The following is a 15,967-nucleotide window of genomic DNA, read 5'->3' as shown; positions in this document are numbered from 1 at the left end:
CCATCGGGCACGCAAAAGGTAGTTTTCAAAAAGAAATGGAGCTGGTCACATTGTCGAACGAATATCGATAATGAAAATGCGACGGACACCGGCCAACATGATTCGCTTGATAACTTGGAAATTTACTCAATTTAATCCTCATTGCTGGAGCCGAAAAAGAATACAGAAAGACTATGAAAACACATTGGCTCAAAAAGGAGACGGGAGGAGACATATCCTCGAGTAGAAAGGACGCGTTGACGCGGTGAAATGGCGTTTCTCTCAACTCAACCTTATCCCAAGGGCCGAAAAGGGAATTCATTAGAACTGCGAAATCACCTTGGTTCGAGACATGGGAAAGATACAACAGAACGCCTATATTCTATATTGTACATCAAGGCTCTTAACTCTAAGAAAGGGGAAGTTGGCTTAATCAGTTATAATGAAGGTATATATATATATATATATATATGTATATATATATTAGCTGGCTGCCTGGTCGTACAGTACACTTAAACATTGCCCAATGATACAATATGCTTAAATATGATATTTTTAATTTATGTAGATTGTGTATGTATTATTACAGAATCAATCCTCTATTATATATATATATATATATATATATATATATATATATATATACTAGTATTTTAGCCCGGCATTGCTCGGGTGTTTGGAGGTGTATGTTGAGCAAAAAAAAAAAAAAAAAAAGTGGTAGTAGGAAGGCAGGCTCGAACCCGTACCGCGAATGAGGAAAAGAACGGTGAGGGAAAAAACCCGATATCTTTGCTGTTACAACCACCACCAAACCGAAAATGACATAGGTTTAAATTAAGGCTAGACAATCGAAAGAAGAGGATGACTTTAAAAAATATTGGCGAAAAAAGTGCCCCCCCCTGTAAAAAAAGTGCCCAGTTGAAGGTGAAGATATTAATGTTTTTAGCCAATTTTTCGATATTTGTCGTCTGAAAGGTCGAACTTCAAAACGACACTGATCTTATTAAAATCCATCGCCTCTATTGAAAGTTTTATGCATACATACATACATACAAACATACATACATACATACATACATTTATATATTGGTAACTAAAAATTTTCGACCCAAACTGATGAAAAAGCTTGCCCTATCTCTGAATACCCTTTATATAAAATTTCAAATGTTTAGACCAGAAATTGTCTGAGTAATTTGGTAGAGACCGCAGAGGTCAATTTTTTTTAACTTTGACCCCTATTATGACCCCTTAACATTTATTGTTTTGGGCTCAAATCATATTATTAAGTTAGATCCATGTCCAAGGAACTTATATCTAAAATTTCAAGTGTTTAGACACAAAATTGTCAGAGGAGTTAGGTAGAGTTCTCAAAGGTCAAATTGTTGAACTTTGACCCCTTAACAACCAAATTTCTGTCCGAAAACCGATGAAAGATTTTCCAAAATCTCAGTACCCTGTAGACTTAAAACTGACAGAGTTATTGCGTAGGGAAAAGTACACAGAGAGACACACAGACAGACACGTTCACTTTTATATATAGATTATGAAGAATAATTTGCCCAGTGGATTAATTCGCAAAAAAAAAAGTTTTTAAATAAAAACCAATAATGATTATGTTGTTCATCAAATTCTCTCTGTGTTTATTTACAATATCACGTCAGTTGACATTTGGGCTTGACAATGAATGCCCTGGAACAGTCACTTCTGATTAATGTTTATTTGTAAAGTATGCAAACTAAGAAATGATTTGAGGCGATTTTAAACTGTATTTCTTTTATCGTAAATTTAACTCATTTAAAAGAAAATGGTGTGATACAACCAGGCTCAAACGGGAGATCATTCGATCTGTAGTTAAATGCTCTACCACTTAGTTATATCTTCAGATGACAATAATCTGTTTTTTGTTTTTTCTTTTAAATGATTTGCTGAGATTTTATTATTTCCTTTGATTGGTGTAACGCAAAATATTCCCCTATAAAAATTCTTATATTTTAGCTATAAAAGTGAAAGACTATTTTTAAGATTAGATTTCTTTCAATACTTGTCGGATGAATTTCTATGCAAAACATATCTAAGAACACTGTCAGACATATAAATTACATTTGTGTTAAATTTGCAAAAGATAGACTCAGCAGTTTCGGAACCTATGAGAAAGGAACACACACACACACAGCAGAGATTTATATATAAAAGGATACTTACTTATTGCACTGGTGAGCAAACCGGAGTCATCTTGCACTAAGGCTCGGTAGCCGATATGCTGACATGTGGCCCAGCAAAGGACCTCAAGTTCTTTCAAAATAACAAACGATGGCTGAAAGGAACAATTGTGACAGGCGTACACATCGTGGCAGAAAACAAAAGCTACCCCTTCTTCCTGATATAAAGAAACCAAATAAGATGCTTTGTTTTATATCCACACGAGCCAATTTTTTTACAAAATAAAAATAAAAAGATATGTAGCCAAAATATGCAATGCAGAAGCTTGCAAGATTTAATTTTTTTCTTTGGATTTTTAAATATCCTCATCTTTATGTTTCTGAATTTTGGAAATAATGATTGCTTATTCTTATTATTTGAATTCATTGGATTACTGTTCTCATCTTGAGTGTCATTTTTACATTTCGGTTGATGTAACCTCCAACCTTCTTCAGGTGTATTACAAGTAGTCTAACCACAGCGTTACGGGTCCCCATAGATTTCCAATGTTTCTTCAGGTGTTACAGTTCTGAATTTTGGAGATGAGGGCTGAATGTTTGTATTACTTGTTTTGACCAAACTATTGTTCTTATCTTGAGTTTTATATGTGCAACATTTCAATTGGTGTAGCCTTCAAGCTTTGTCAGGCATGTTGGTCACCATTTTGGAAAAGAAAGGAGAAAAATTACTGGTTTTGTATATAGTTTCATATTCTTGGAGTTGTTTTTTTTTGTGTGTATTTTGTCCCTTTGTCAACCAAACTTTTTTCACGCGTATGAAACCACAGCGCAAAAAACAAAAACAACTCCAAGAATACGAAACCATCTACAGAGTCAATCGTTATCTTTTCCAAGATAGCGACCAACATGTCTGACGAAGGTTGAAGGCTGCACCGACTGAAACAATGCAAAAATAAACACCCAAGATGAGAACAATCGTCTGATCAAAACCAATAATACAAATTCTTCATCTTATCAAACTCAGGAATTTGGATGGAATTTCAAACGTAACCCTTTATTTACTTCAGGGAGGTAACAATAATATTTAGTAATAATTAGTGATATTTATGATAGAAATAAAATAGGTTTAAAGCTCCCAAAATTTGTACTAGAACTGTCTGCAAGGACCTGTGGTGCATTGGTTAGAGTATTTGGAAAAATCAAAGTGATATTCTCCTGAAAGTTCAATTCGCAGTGTGGGTGACTGAAAAATACAATTGCAAATTACTTAGGACCTCTATCCAATCATGGCTGACAGAACAAGAGCATGCTAACCTTCGTGGAGTAAATAAAGGGTTCTATTCAAAATTACATCCAACATTCCGAGTTCAATAAAGAAAGAAGGTTGGAAAGTACATCGACCAAAACGTTGTGAAAACAACACTCAAGATGAGAACAGTAGTTCTATAAACTGAAATAATACAAATCCTCATCTTTATTTTCCTGGATAGAGTTTGCTTTTGGTCTTGCTGTTTTGTTTTACGGTATATCGACCCTTCTCAGATTATTTAATGCCGAATCCAGTAATTTTGGAAAAAGCTTTTATACTTTAAATTCTTAATATATCCAAATATATTTTAATGGTGTTTGGTTTGACTGTTTTGTAGAAGAAAGTTATCTGTTTTTGCAGAACATGATTGAGTTTTAAAAGAGATAGAGAAAAAAAAAGCAATAACATCAATGTTTAGTGCATTTTTTTGATCAGGCAGATACTATCTTCAGACAGCTTTATTTGGTAGTACTACCACTCTGGGCCAAAGTGGACCTGGGAGCAATGGTAATTAAGAGGCAACGTCACATTCTTCACAGCTCAAATGGAGCCTCACTACTGGATGTCTTTTAAGGTCATACCCCGGACCGTTTGATAGAGGTTAAGGGTTTTATTACCATTGTTTGTTCAAAAGTTTATTTTTAATTCTGAGTTCAACAGATTATATTTTTTATATAGTTTTTTTTTTTAATAGATTTTTTGTCATATAAAAAAAATCTTTTTATTTTGTACCGGCCTTCATAAAAGTGTAGGAATTAAACTCTTTCTTATATTAAAAAACATAATATTTTAATTTTATCCTTTGTATTATTTGAATTGAATCAGGGATTTCAGTGTAGGATGTGAGCAATGGACAATACTATCCCTGAATCGGGATGCTTGATGAGCCAAAATTTATGCCAGGAAAAAGAGAGCGGAGACAGAAAACCTAAAAAAACTCAAAATACATTGATCCAAGATGCCATAGTTTTGACTTCACAACAGACGCTTGCAAAAGAGAGATTGTTTGAATTATTCAAACTAATGTTCTCATCTTGGATTTTATATTCACAATGTTTTCGACCAATGTATCTTGCTGAATTAGACAAGCTTTCTGTCAAATTCAGGAATCCGCACAAAATATGAATAGAAATTTTTATTTAGTCTATGAGGGCATATTCTCATCAAGTCAACCACGATGGGTAGAATTCTTTAAGTTTCCATTTTTTTTTAGGAATTTATTTTTAATTTGGAATTCAACAGATTTTTTTATAGATTTCTTTTGTTATATAAAAAACATTATCAAATACATTTTGCATATTGCTGTGTGAAAATGTAGAAATTAAATTCATTCATTTAAGAAATAATAATAATCATTATCATTATCCAATCCTTTTTTCTGGGATAAAATTATATTATTTAAAGGATCTTCATCATAGTTGTAATCAAGTTTCGACTAAGACTCCATGATTTAAAAAAAAAAAATTTGGATACAAGTTTTTTTTTACTCAGATTGATTGCTGCTGGCACGGATTTGCCCATTATTTTTTCAATAATCACATCCTTAGAGGGGTCATATTAAGGTTGCCAACATCCATTATTGAAAATGGTGTTATGGAATTGACTGGATTCGAACTTGGTGCCCTCAAGCTGTCAGTCCATATCATTATCCAATTCACTCCTGCTGCCACCTACAAATTGCCACATGTAAATCTAATTTATAAAACTCAATATGTCTGTCTGTCTGTCCATATTTTCAAACTATCTCTTCCAAAATTAAAAAGAGGCCTCAAATAATTGGACTTTTTATGGACCGTTCTTTTCTGGGTTTTTAGCCGGTTAAAATAATTTTAAGGGGTCAAAAAGGGATGAAAATTTTTAAAAATCGTTATACATTTTGTACATTCATCTTAGTTTATTTTTAATCAGTTCATGTGCGTGTTATGTTAGTAAAGTGATAATGTCACCAGCTTTGAATGCTACAGTTTTGCTTTCAGTTTGGATTCTAGCTGATGGCACCCAAATATTTTTTACTTTTGAAATCACAACTCTATAATAATATATACGAAATCTGGACAAATTAAAATATCATATTTAAGTGTCAACGCCTCCCCCGGTCACTAGTCATTGATAAAATTCTTACACAACAGATTTTTGTATGAAACATGTCACACTGAATTATATCAGTTTGATTGTTTTTATAAATTCTTGGATAAAAACTTAGGAAATCAATATGTATTCTTCAGAACCATACCCAAATATTGATGGCAGTGGATGAGGATATTATTCAATCGCATTTGGAATGTAAAGCTGTCATAGGCTCAAAGCAACTTTGGATTTTGTTTTCTTTCTTTCAAAATGAGAAAAGAAAAAAGAAAATGGCAAAAGAAATAAGCAGAAAGGGAGCGAAAAATATTTAAAAAAAAAAAAAAAGAAAAAAGGGAACATAAAGTAAATGGAAACATAAAAAAAGAAAAAACAAAAACAGAAAAATACAAAAAACGGAAGCATAAAAAAATGGAAACAAAAAATTGTACAAAGAAATAAAAAATAAATAAACAAAAAATTATACAAAGAAATAAAAAATAAATAAACAAAAAATAAAATAAATAAAACAAAAATAAATAAATAATATAAAATAAATAAATAAAACAAAAAATAAACAAAAATAAAATAAACAAAAATAAAAAAGAAAAAAATTATAAAAAAAATAAATTAATTAAAAATAAAATAAATAAAACAAAAAATAAATAATATGAAATAATATAAAATAAATAAATAAAACAAAAATAAATAAATAATATAAAATAAATAAAACAAAAAATAAATAAAACAAAAAATAAATAAACAAAAATAAAATAAAACAAAAAATAAATACACAAAAATAAAATAAATAAACAAAAATTAAAAAGGGGACAAAAAATAAAGAGAATGCAAAATAAAGTGAAAAGGGGAACATAGAAATAAAATAAATGAAAAATAATAAGAGAACAAAAGAAAACTAGAGAATACAAAAAAAGAATGAAAAATAAAATGAAAACAATAACATATTAAAAAGTGGTAAATTCAATTCAACACAAAGGTTTAAACAAAATGTACTTCATAATTATTTATAATGCTTAGAATAAATAAATAATATATCTAAAAATTAAATCACAAAAACCAATATTTTAATAAGTCTGAATAATAAAAATTAAACATTACAATTTGTTAAAGGAAAAATATGAATTTAAAAAGTAGGAAATGCTGAAATCTGAAAAACCTGAAACAGGAATAAAATATAAAATAAAAAAAATAATTATGAAATAAAAATCTTTAATAAATTTTCAAGTGAAAATAGAACATTCACTTATACGTTAATAACCTGCAGCAAAATATATACATATGGAATCCTTTCCTGTTAAAATAGTAGAAGAGTGTGAATTCAATATGCAACCAATGCAAGAGAATCATTTGGATTTTGTGTCTAATAAATAGCAGAAAATATGGGCTCCAAAATCCAGAATGGCAATACATCTGGGCAACGAAACTCCATCTCCAAAATGAGATAGAATAGACTAAGCAAGATTGTGAACCAGCTCACACCAACACCTCAAACATATCAGCCAGTCAAGCAAGTGTCATGGATCTTATGCAGGAGTCATAGTCAATCTACAGACACAATCTATAGACAACGTAGTCGTTTGGTGTTGAGCTTGAGTTGGCACTTTCGCCCAACTCATTCCGACCTTGTTTTCATGTATTGAAAATAAATAATATAATTATATATTATAGCTATCCTTTTTTGAATGTAAATATTTTGTTTGCTTTACATTTTAGATATTATACATCTCGGGCAATGCTAATCAAGAAAATATAAACTTTGTAAGTCTTTGGTTCATATTTTGGGATTTTAGCTAGATGTACAAACATACAAACACAAACAACTGCCTTTTATATAAAAATATTCATTATAGAATAGCTTTCCAATCGTGCATGTGGCCAGATGAAACCATATTATTTTACGCTAATAATACCATATTATATATACACACGTTATTCATACCATATATATAATCAAATTCGGATAAATAGTTCATCTGATATTTCCCAAAATTACACTTAATTCATTTTGCTTTCTATCATTTCTGAATTCATCTAGTTTTATCTAAATTTTTCTACACAATTTCTGCTTTTCATCTGATATAACAACTTTAAGCCTATTCACCTGATCCATTAAGGGCAACGCAGAATGCAGTTAAACCAGTCGTTGTCAAGACTTCAAGCATATCTGGTGATGTTTATGAGTCGCTTGGATGTCAGAATGTGTGTGACCACTAATTATGAAAAACAATGTCAGATCTCACTCAAGCCTAAGAAAAAGTGAGGCAATTCTTTTGGGTCGGCAACTCTGTTCTATCTTCCTTCAGCAGCCAGTTAGTATTCATCTCTCATCAATGACAAAGCGATACGGCACCAAGTCAGAACATGAGATTTGAACAACCAGTGTCCTAAAGGAACAACACTTGGATACATGTCTCCATTTATAGAGAAGACACAGTAATTGAAAAATGGTTATCATTCCATTTAAGATACATTTGTTTACGTTCCTTATTTCTTTTTGATTCAATGACAGAAATTTCATCACCTTTTCGTTGATCGCCCATAGTGTTCTGTTGACAAAACGGTCTTAACTAAATAAAAGTTCACTTTCAAAAATTTTTTGCAAATGGTTCACTTGATGTTTCAGACTCTTACAAAACCCGACTACTCAGCCTGCCACTCATCAAAAAAGAAAGCCTTCATAGCAAATAACTCCCAAATTTTAACCATTCATTTCTCATCCAGAATTAGCTCTATATTAAAAGACAAAAATAAAGAAAAATCTGTATGCTGTATGTACCCGGGATGAAACGAAAATATCACATTCTAAAAATAATATAAATTGATCAAGAACTTTTTTTTTTTTTAATAAGAAAATCAAATTTTATGAGTAACCAAGGATTAACATGCCATTTTGAAAAATATCTCAAGAATCAAAGGGAGATAACTCAATAATTCATACTAAATTTATATTGTAATTCCTATGAATTCGCTTTCATCACTTAAAAATGATTTTCTTAATGAAATTAAAACTACTTGATCAATTTATGTGATTTTCGGAGTATGATATTTTCATTTTGTTACAGGTACATATATTCTACAGATTTTTCTTTTTGCTTTTAAAATAGGGAGAATTCTGAACAATAACCAACCCTTCTTCACTGTGGTAGTAGTAATGCAATAGCATCAGGTTATGTTAGAGTTCCAGATACTTATTATGATTTAGATAGCAAAATAAGTCTTTTCATTCCTATATCTTTATCTATATAAACTTAGGTATGTGCATAGATTTATATATTTCAATCCAAAATTAATCAACAGATACTTATAAATTTTTAAACATAGTTGCTGGACATGAGGGTGGGTAATGTCAGCTATACAGGATGGAACAACATGATTCCGTTTCCGTTTGATGAAACCTGGTTTTCTTTTTTTGGTTGTAGATCATCTATTAATTGGCCAGTTGTGTACAAATCCCAAGAGTGATAGGAGTCTTCTATCATGTCTGAAAGTGACACAATGTTTACCAGGCTAGGTCAGAAATGCACCGCTGTTCAACTCATGCTTTCTACTGATCCAAGTTATGACAACAGGACCATTGCCAACACCCTCAAAATGCAAATCTGGATGGTTTAATGCTTGAAGGCACAGCCTAATGAAGTTTCCGGGCATAGTTATGGTTTTTGGTGTGGTTTCAAGTGAGGGCCACATCATGTCACCTTACATCTTCAAAGTCAGCTTCAAAGTCAACACCAAAGTGTACCTGAATGTGCTGAAGATTGTGATGATCCCCTGGTACAATCAGGTGGTCGCTGGCAGACCCTGGGTGTGGCAGCAGGACTCGGCACCAATCCAAAAGTTCAAACAGATCCAGGCTTGTCTTCAGAAGGAATGCTACGACTTTGTACCCTTCTTTCACTGCTGCTTCCTCCCCCCCCCCCCCCGATGCTTGACTACTTCTTTTGGTCATACATAGAGTACATCACCAACATAACCTCCCACAACACCAATGCCAGCCTGATCGCCACCATCTGCTGAGTATTCGTCGAGTTCCCACCAGCGCTTGTGGAAAAGACATGCTCCCAGTTCTAGACCCGTATCAAGGCAGTGATTGAGGCTGAAGGTGGCTACATTGAATAGATGTCAGCTCTACTACATAATCAAGTTACCTGAATTGATTTTTTCAATAAAAGTTCTGAAAAAAAGCTGTAGTGTTGTTTTCTTTAGGGCAACACTTATTGTTCCACTATGTAATTAGTTTAATTTAGTTTTATGCAAACAGAGGTGGAAGATTGTGAAAATTCTGATCTTAAATTTTTGAACAAATGCACAGGTATTAATAGGTATTAGACATCAATTAATAAACGATTTCTCACACTCTTTATCTGTGCCTAAATCTAAAAGCAGATTCCATGAACAAAGCTTCTTTCCCAGAACTACCCGCCTGTGAAACGCTGTTCCACTGTTTCGCTTTCCGGTTGAATGCAACATGGTAGTCTTCAAATCCAATGTAAACAAACTCTTGTTTAGTTTCGAGTGGCCTTCAGACCTTGATAAGTGGTGACTCCCAAGTAAAAAAAATAAATATTTCAAAAATTTCAATATCTATGATGTATTTTAAAGGAGTTTCAAGGAACATAAGCTGAGCACAAACTCTCGATTAAAAATTCAAATAATTCAGATTTGCATTAAATTTGATCCACAGTCATTAAACACCAATTAAGCAAGATTCACTAAATTTGAAAATGTTTAATTTTAGTCATCAAAGTTTGGACATTTTCTAGAATCAAAAAATCATATGATACATTTTGATTAAAATAGGAATAAGCATTCTAGACATAAGGTTTAGTAGCATCATACCTTGATTTTAATCTTTGTAAGGCGGCATAAATATGGTGCAACACCGTTGTGTTTGAGGAATTCATTTTACCCGTCCTGCGATGGACATTTTTCTAGTTATTCATAAAGATAATATGGAAGTATATGGATAATATACTCTTTGTTTGGGTACAAAGAATTTCAGTAAAATCTACGTCACAGTTTATGGATTTGCAAACGAAATCAAAGTGGAATAAATTATGTAAACCAACGAGTCATAGATACATCTATTTTAAATTGGAAAATCTGAGGAAATAGAGAACCTTTTTTAGGAGTCTGACTATTTAAATGCCAATGTAGCAGTGCACAGAAGCAGCAGAGCAACAAATATTATATATATATATATATATATATATATATATATATATATATAGTAAGCAGCAAAGTGCAAATTTTCTAAACGGGGGCAAAGGGGGGGGGCAAAGATGCAAATCCCTCTCACCTCCACACTGTTATCATCGGATCTTGTCGAGAAGTTTCCATAACCAACTGCACCCAGCTGAAAAGCAGGATTTCAAGGCACATAGAATTTCTCACCCCAAAAGGCAGAAAATGGAACATTTAAACAATTTTTGTTTTTGAACTTTTGAAACAAGATTTGGATTGTTCGGACTACAATTCTCATTGTGGGTGCTATTTTCCCATCCTTTTCGATGAATGTAACCTCCGACTTTCTTCAGATGTATCTTGTCGAACTCTAAAATCTGCACAGAATTTTGAATGGAATCCTTTATTTAATCTACAATAGCATATTCTCATTCCGTCAGCTATGACTGGATAGAAGTTCTAAGTAATTCAATCAGATCCATGGTATAGTGGATAAAGTACATAGTAAAATTCAGTTGTAAAGGTACACTGTTCAATCCTTAGTGCGAGTGACATCTATAATATAATTCTCACCTGTCTGTTTAAATGTATGTCTGCCTAAAACTTTCGACAGAGGCAATAGATTTTCACAAGATTGGTATCGTTATGAAGCTCGACTCTTCGGACGACAAATATCGAAAAATTGGTTAAAAACATTAATTCCTTCATCCTCAACTTGGCACTTTTCTACAAGGAAGGGTGTCACTTTTTTCGCCAATATTTTTGAAAAGCGTCCTCTCTTTTCGATTGACTAGTCTTAATTTAAACCTTCGCTACTTCCGGTTTGGCAATGGATGCAATGGTAAAGACGTCTCATTTTTTTTTCACATTCTTTTCCTCCTTCGCAGTACCAGTTTGCCTACTACCACTTTAAAAAAAATGGGTTTTTTTGCTCAACACACCTCTAAACACCGAGGCAAGTTCAAAATATAATTGTGAATTATTTATGACTTCTACCCAACCATGACTGATATAATAAGCGTATACTTCCCCTGTGAGTTAAATAAAGGGTTTAGTTTAAAATTCCATGCCGATTCCAGAGTTTGACAGAAACATTCTAGAGTTTGACAAGATACACCTGAAGAAGACCTGAGGTTACATTGACTGAAACATGAATATAACACTCAAGATGAGAACAATATGTGTGGTCAAGTGACGGCAAACAAAAATGTGGTCACTTGTTTTGATGTCATCTCCCGGGCCTCTGCATAGACTTGCGACCAACTTTTATGTTTGCCATTACTTGTCCACACGAAGATTCAGCACATGACCCTTGGCCACGTCTTCTGGCCAAATTTATGGTTTAACCTCATTCTTCTTATGCAACACTCAGAAAAATCCAAATAATATGAATAATCAATCTTCATCTCAAAAATTCAGAAACATTTTTAGATGAGTATTGCTAATTTGAATTATTTGGATTTCATCTTGGTTGGGGTTTTTTTTGGGTTTTTTTTATTTATGCACCCCCAAACAACATATTGACAATCAAGCATAATGGGCTATTGTGATACGGATCAAATTTACACAATGGAGACCCAAGTTGAGAATTGATTAGCAAGATGTTTGTTATTTTCACAAAATTTTGACCGATAATCTCATATGCATCTTTTCAAACTTGTAAATTATTATATTGATCTCAGAAACCTATAGTTAGAGCATATATAATTTCCAAACATTCAGATCAAAGAATCAAACATTCAAACAATTTTTGGAATTTTTGAGATGAGAATTTGATTTTTTTTGTTGTTTTTTTTTTTTTTTTTTTTTTTTTTTACTTCTTTTCATCCCAAACAAGGCAGACTGCCACTTTGACATGAGGGGCTGTTAACCGGAATCATGTCTACAGATGACTATGTGGTATGAGTAGCAATATGTCTTAACATTATATTTGAACTTCTGCATGTTAGTACAATCAGGGAAGCAAGAAACAGGGAGGAAATTCCAACAAAAGAAATTATTAGAACAAAAAGCCTTCTGGTATCTAGGGATATCAACAGTGATGGGGTGAGATTTTGCTGCTTAATAATTTGAATTATTTGGGTTGTTCAGAAATCCAGTCATTACATTATATTATTATTACATTATATTACATTAGATTATATATGAATATAATACATATATATTTTTAATCTTCGTTGGGATTGTACTGAATCTTTTTCTCGTAGTGGATCAATATTTTACCATAATATTTTTAATATATTGATTTTTATAAACATTATCTAACTAGTTTTTTCAGAATTCTTTTTCTGACAGCAAGTTTATGGAATGTTACAATTTGCAATGGGGTTTACCCCATTACATTTTTGGGCTACATCATATGCATACATATATCACGAAACAATTTTTGTCTGCTTTGGATTATACCATTCTTTATGGCCTTGGATTTTACGACTGTGCCTCTATTTTTCTTCATTAAATCTGACTTCACCTCGGAATATTCTTTTTTAATCTTGGCCTTTTCTAAATTTCATGCAAACTTTAGTTTTCAATCTATGTGATGAGCAGCATAATTTATGGACAACCTATAAATATTATTTTGTTAAAAACATTAACTCTGATAATAGGAGTCATTTACTGAAACTCCATAGAATAAAGAAAAACAGTTTAACTCTTTGTATTTCTTGTCAAATAATAAATTTGTCATTAGGCACCTCATATGTGCATCATGCATATTTTTCTTTCATTTTAATGTAGGTGGAATTCTTGACAAAAACCATTTTCACAGAGTTTTGGTCAATGTAATTTTTGATTTCCTTCAGCTACAACTTTTGGGCTTGGGAATCAAGTCAAACTTGGTAATCTACACAGAATTTCAAACTAAATTTCATTTAATAAAGTTTTTGTTCTTGTCCCATCAGCCATAATCAGGTTGAAGTGTTAATTATTGTTATTCTCATCTTCAACCGCAAAAAGATTTTCTCTTACAACTGATTGTTAACACCTTTAACTGTTGCACTATAGCTTTGAAAAGATAAACCTGTAGAAAATCGGAGGTTACATCTGTTGAAACGTTGCCCTATAGATTTGAACAGATACACCTGCAGAAGGTCTGAGGTTACATTGGTCGAAATGTTGCATGATAAGTTTGAAAAGATACACCTGCAGAAGGTCAGAGGTTACATTGGTCGAAATGTTGCATGATAAGTTTGAACAGATACACCTGCAGAAGGTTACACCTGTTGAAACGTTGTGAAAAAAACAAAATGAGAATCATTGTTTGAATAACCCAAAGAAATGATCAAATCAAATGAAAAATTAAACTGGAGGCTTTTTTTTTTTTTTTTTTCAGAAATTGGTTTCTACTTTTTTGCCTGTTTGTGTTTTGCTTTTTCATTAAAAGAAAAAATATTGGAATGAAAAATAAAATATCAAATATGCATGTATCAATTAGATTTTGGTTAAAAAAAATTTTATCCAAATGTCTGGAGAATTAAAATATTTCATATTTTGAAATATCCATGAACGGAGTTTCTTTCCAAGAACTTTTGAGAAACATGTTGGCATAAGATTGCTTTCTTTAGAGCTATAACATAACTAATAAGTTGCTCTTAGTCTTGATAAGTGATGATTCATTTGTAAAAAAATATAAAACATCCAAATTTATAAAATTTGCTAGATTTTGAATGGGACAGAAGTGTAGACATAAAATACATTTATGTTGCAATGGATTCATTTTAGTTGTTCCGAAACGGCTAAGATTATCTTTTGCAAATTTCACACAAAGCTAACTTATATATCTGGCAGTGCACTTAGATATGTTTTGTACAGAAATTCATCTGATAAGTAGCGAAAAAATCCGATCTTAAAAACATTCTTTTTTCTCTTATAGATGAAAAAGAAGAATTTTTATAGGGGGAATATTTTACGTTACATTTTATTATTTCTCTTGGGTGGCGTAACGTTAAATATTCCCATGGATAAAAATCTTGATTTTTTTTATCAATAAGAGAAAAAAGACTGTTTAAGATCGTCAAGCCCAAATATCAGCTGACATGATATTGTAAACAAACACAGACGGAATTTGATGGACGACATTAGCATTATTTTTATATTTTTTGCGAATTAATCCACCAGGCAAAATATTCTTTGTAATATATAATAAATAATCAATAAAGGATTGATTCTATAATAATACATATGAAATCTGCATAAATTAAAATATCATGTTTAAGCGTATTGTACGGCCGTGTAAGTAAAGAGCTAAAATTGAAAGGAGACATTTTTTATGGTTGGATTAGCATTCGGAAATAGGACTAGAGTTTGAGTAAGCTAGAAAAATGTAAGACTATGGAGACAGATGAGGATTTAGATGTGGAGAAAGTATACTTGGCTATTTGGATGGCAACACTATTGAGGTTCTCGAGAAGTTTTGCTACCTTGGTAATATCATTATCATCGGAGTTGTTGCTGGTGTCATTGTAAAAGTTAAGATGCAATATATGATGTTTTCAATTAAGGGAAGAGTCTATCAGGCATGCATATGCAGTGTGGTGATGTATGGAAGCGAAACCTGACCAGTGAAAGTTGAAGATATGCATTGCATGGAGAGAACTGATGAGAGAAGGATATAATAGATATGCAAGTCTTTAACAGGCTTAGATTTGATAACCTCAGAGGAAGATTAAATCTTGAGTGCAGGGGAATGTGTGCAAAACAGGAAACTTTGTTGGTTTGGTCACATTAAAAGAATGGATGAGAGATTTTGGATTAGTTGACGTAGCATGGTCAGTTGGCAGGAGGAGACTAATAAAAAAACATGGGAGGAAATGATAAGGATGGATTTGAAATAAGGGGGAGGAGAGAGAGGGATAAATAAAGACCTAGGCAGAAATAGGTTATTACGTTTTTGAATTTCTGAGATGAGGATTCATCGGCATCAGCAGCGGCTCTGCTGTTTTAACATCGGAGACCACAGTTCTCCAAATTGTCGAGCCATAGTAATCTTGGGAAGACAAGTAAAGATGGTAATTTGCCATTGTTTTTTGTCTTGATTCGGGGTTGCATATTCCCCAGTGAGTTAAATATGCCCCCAGATACAAAGCTGGAAATTCCTATGACTCTACAATGAAGATTAGTTATTTGGATTCTTCGGACTACTGTTCTTATCTTGAGGGTTATTTTCACAACGTTTCAGTCGATGTAACCTTTGACCTTCTTCAGATGTATCTTTTCAAACAATGAAATGTTTCTGTTGAACTCAGGAATCGGGTTC

General features: G+C 32.2%; 1 protein-coding gene across 1 annotated transcript in view; it reads right to left on the bottom strand.

Annotated features, from left to right (window-relative positions):
* Positions 1-15,967, bottom strand: part of LOC145297498 (ataxin-10-like) — a 143,912-nt gene that overhangs the window by 19,902 nt on the left and 108,043 nt on the right. The window contains exon 8 of the mRNA XM_080143395.1: positions 2,182-2,293. Within this exon, the coding sequence (XP_079999521.1) occupies positions 2,182-2,293 (112 nt within the window). The remainder of the gene's footprint in view (positions 1-2,181; positions 2,294-15,967) is intronic.

Source organism: Euprymna scolopes, chromosome 18 (assembly GCF_053919585.1).
Source record: "Euprymna scolopes isolate OS-2025 chromosome 18, ASM5391958v1, whole genome shotgun sequence".
In the NCBI taxonomy this organism is placed as follows: domain Eukaryota; kingdom Metazoa; phylum Mollusca; class Cephalopoda; order Sepiida; family Sepiolidae; genus Euprymna; species Euprymna scolopes.
This window is presented reverse-complemented; position numbering and strand designations above follow the sequence as displayed.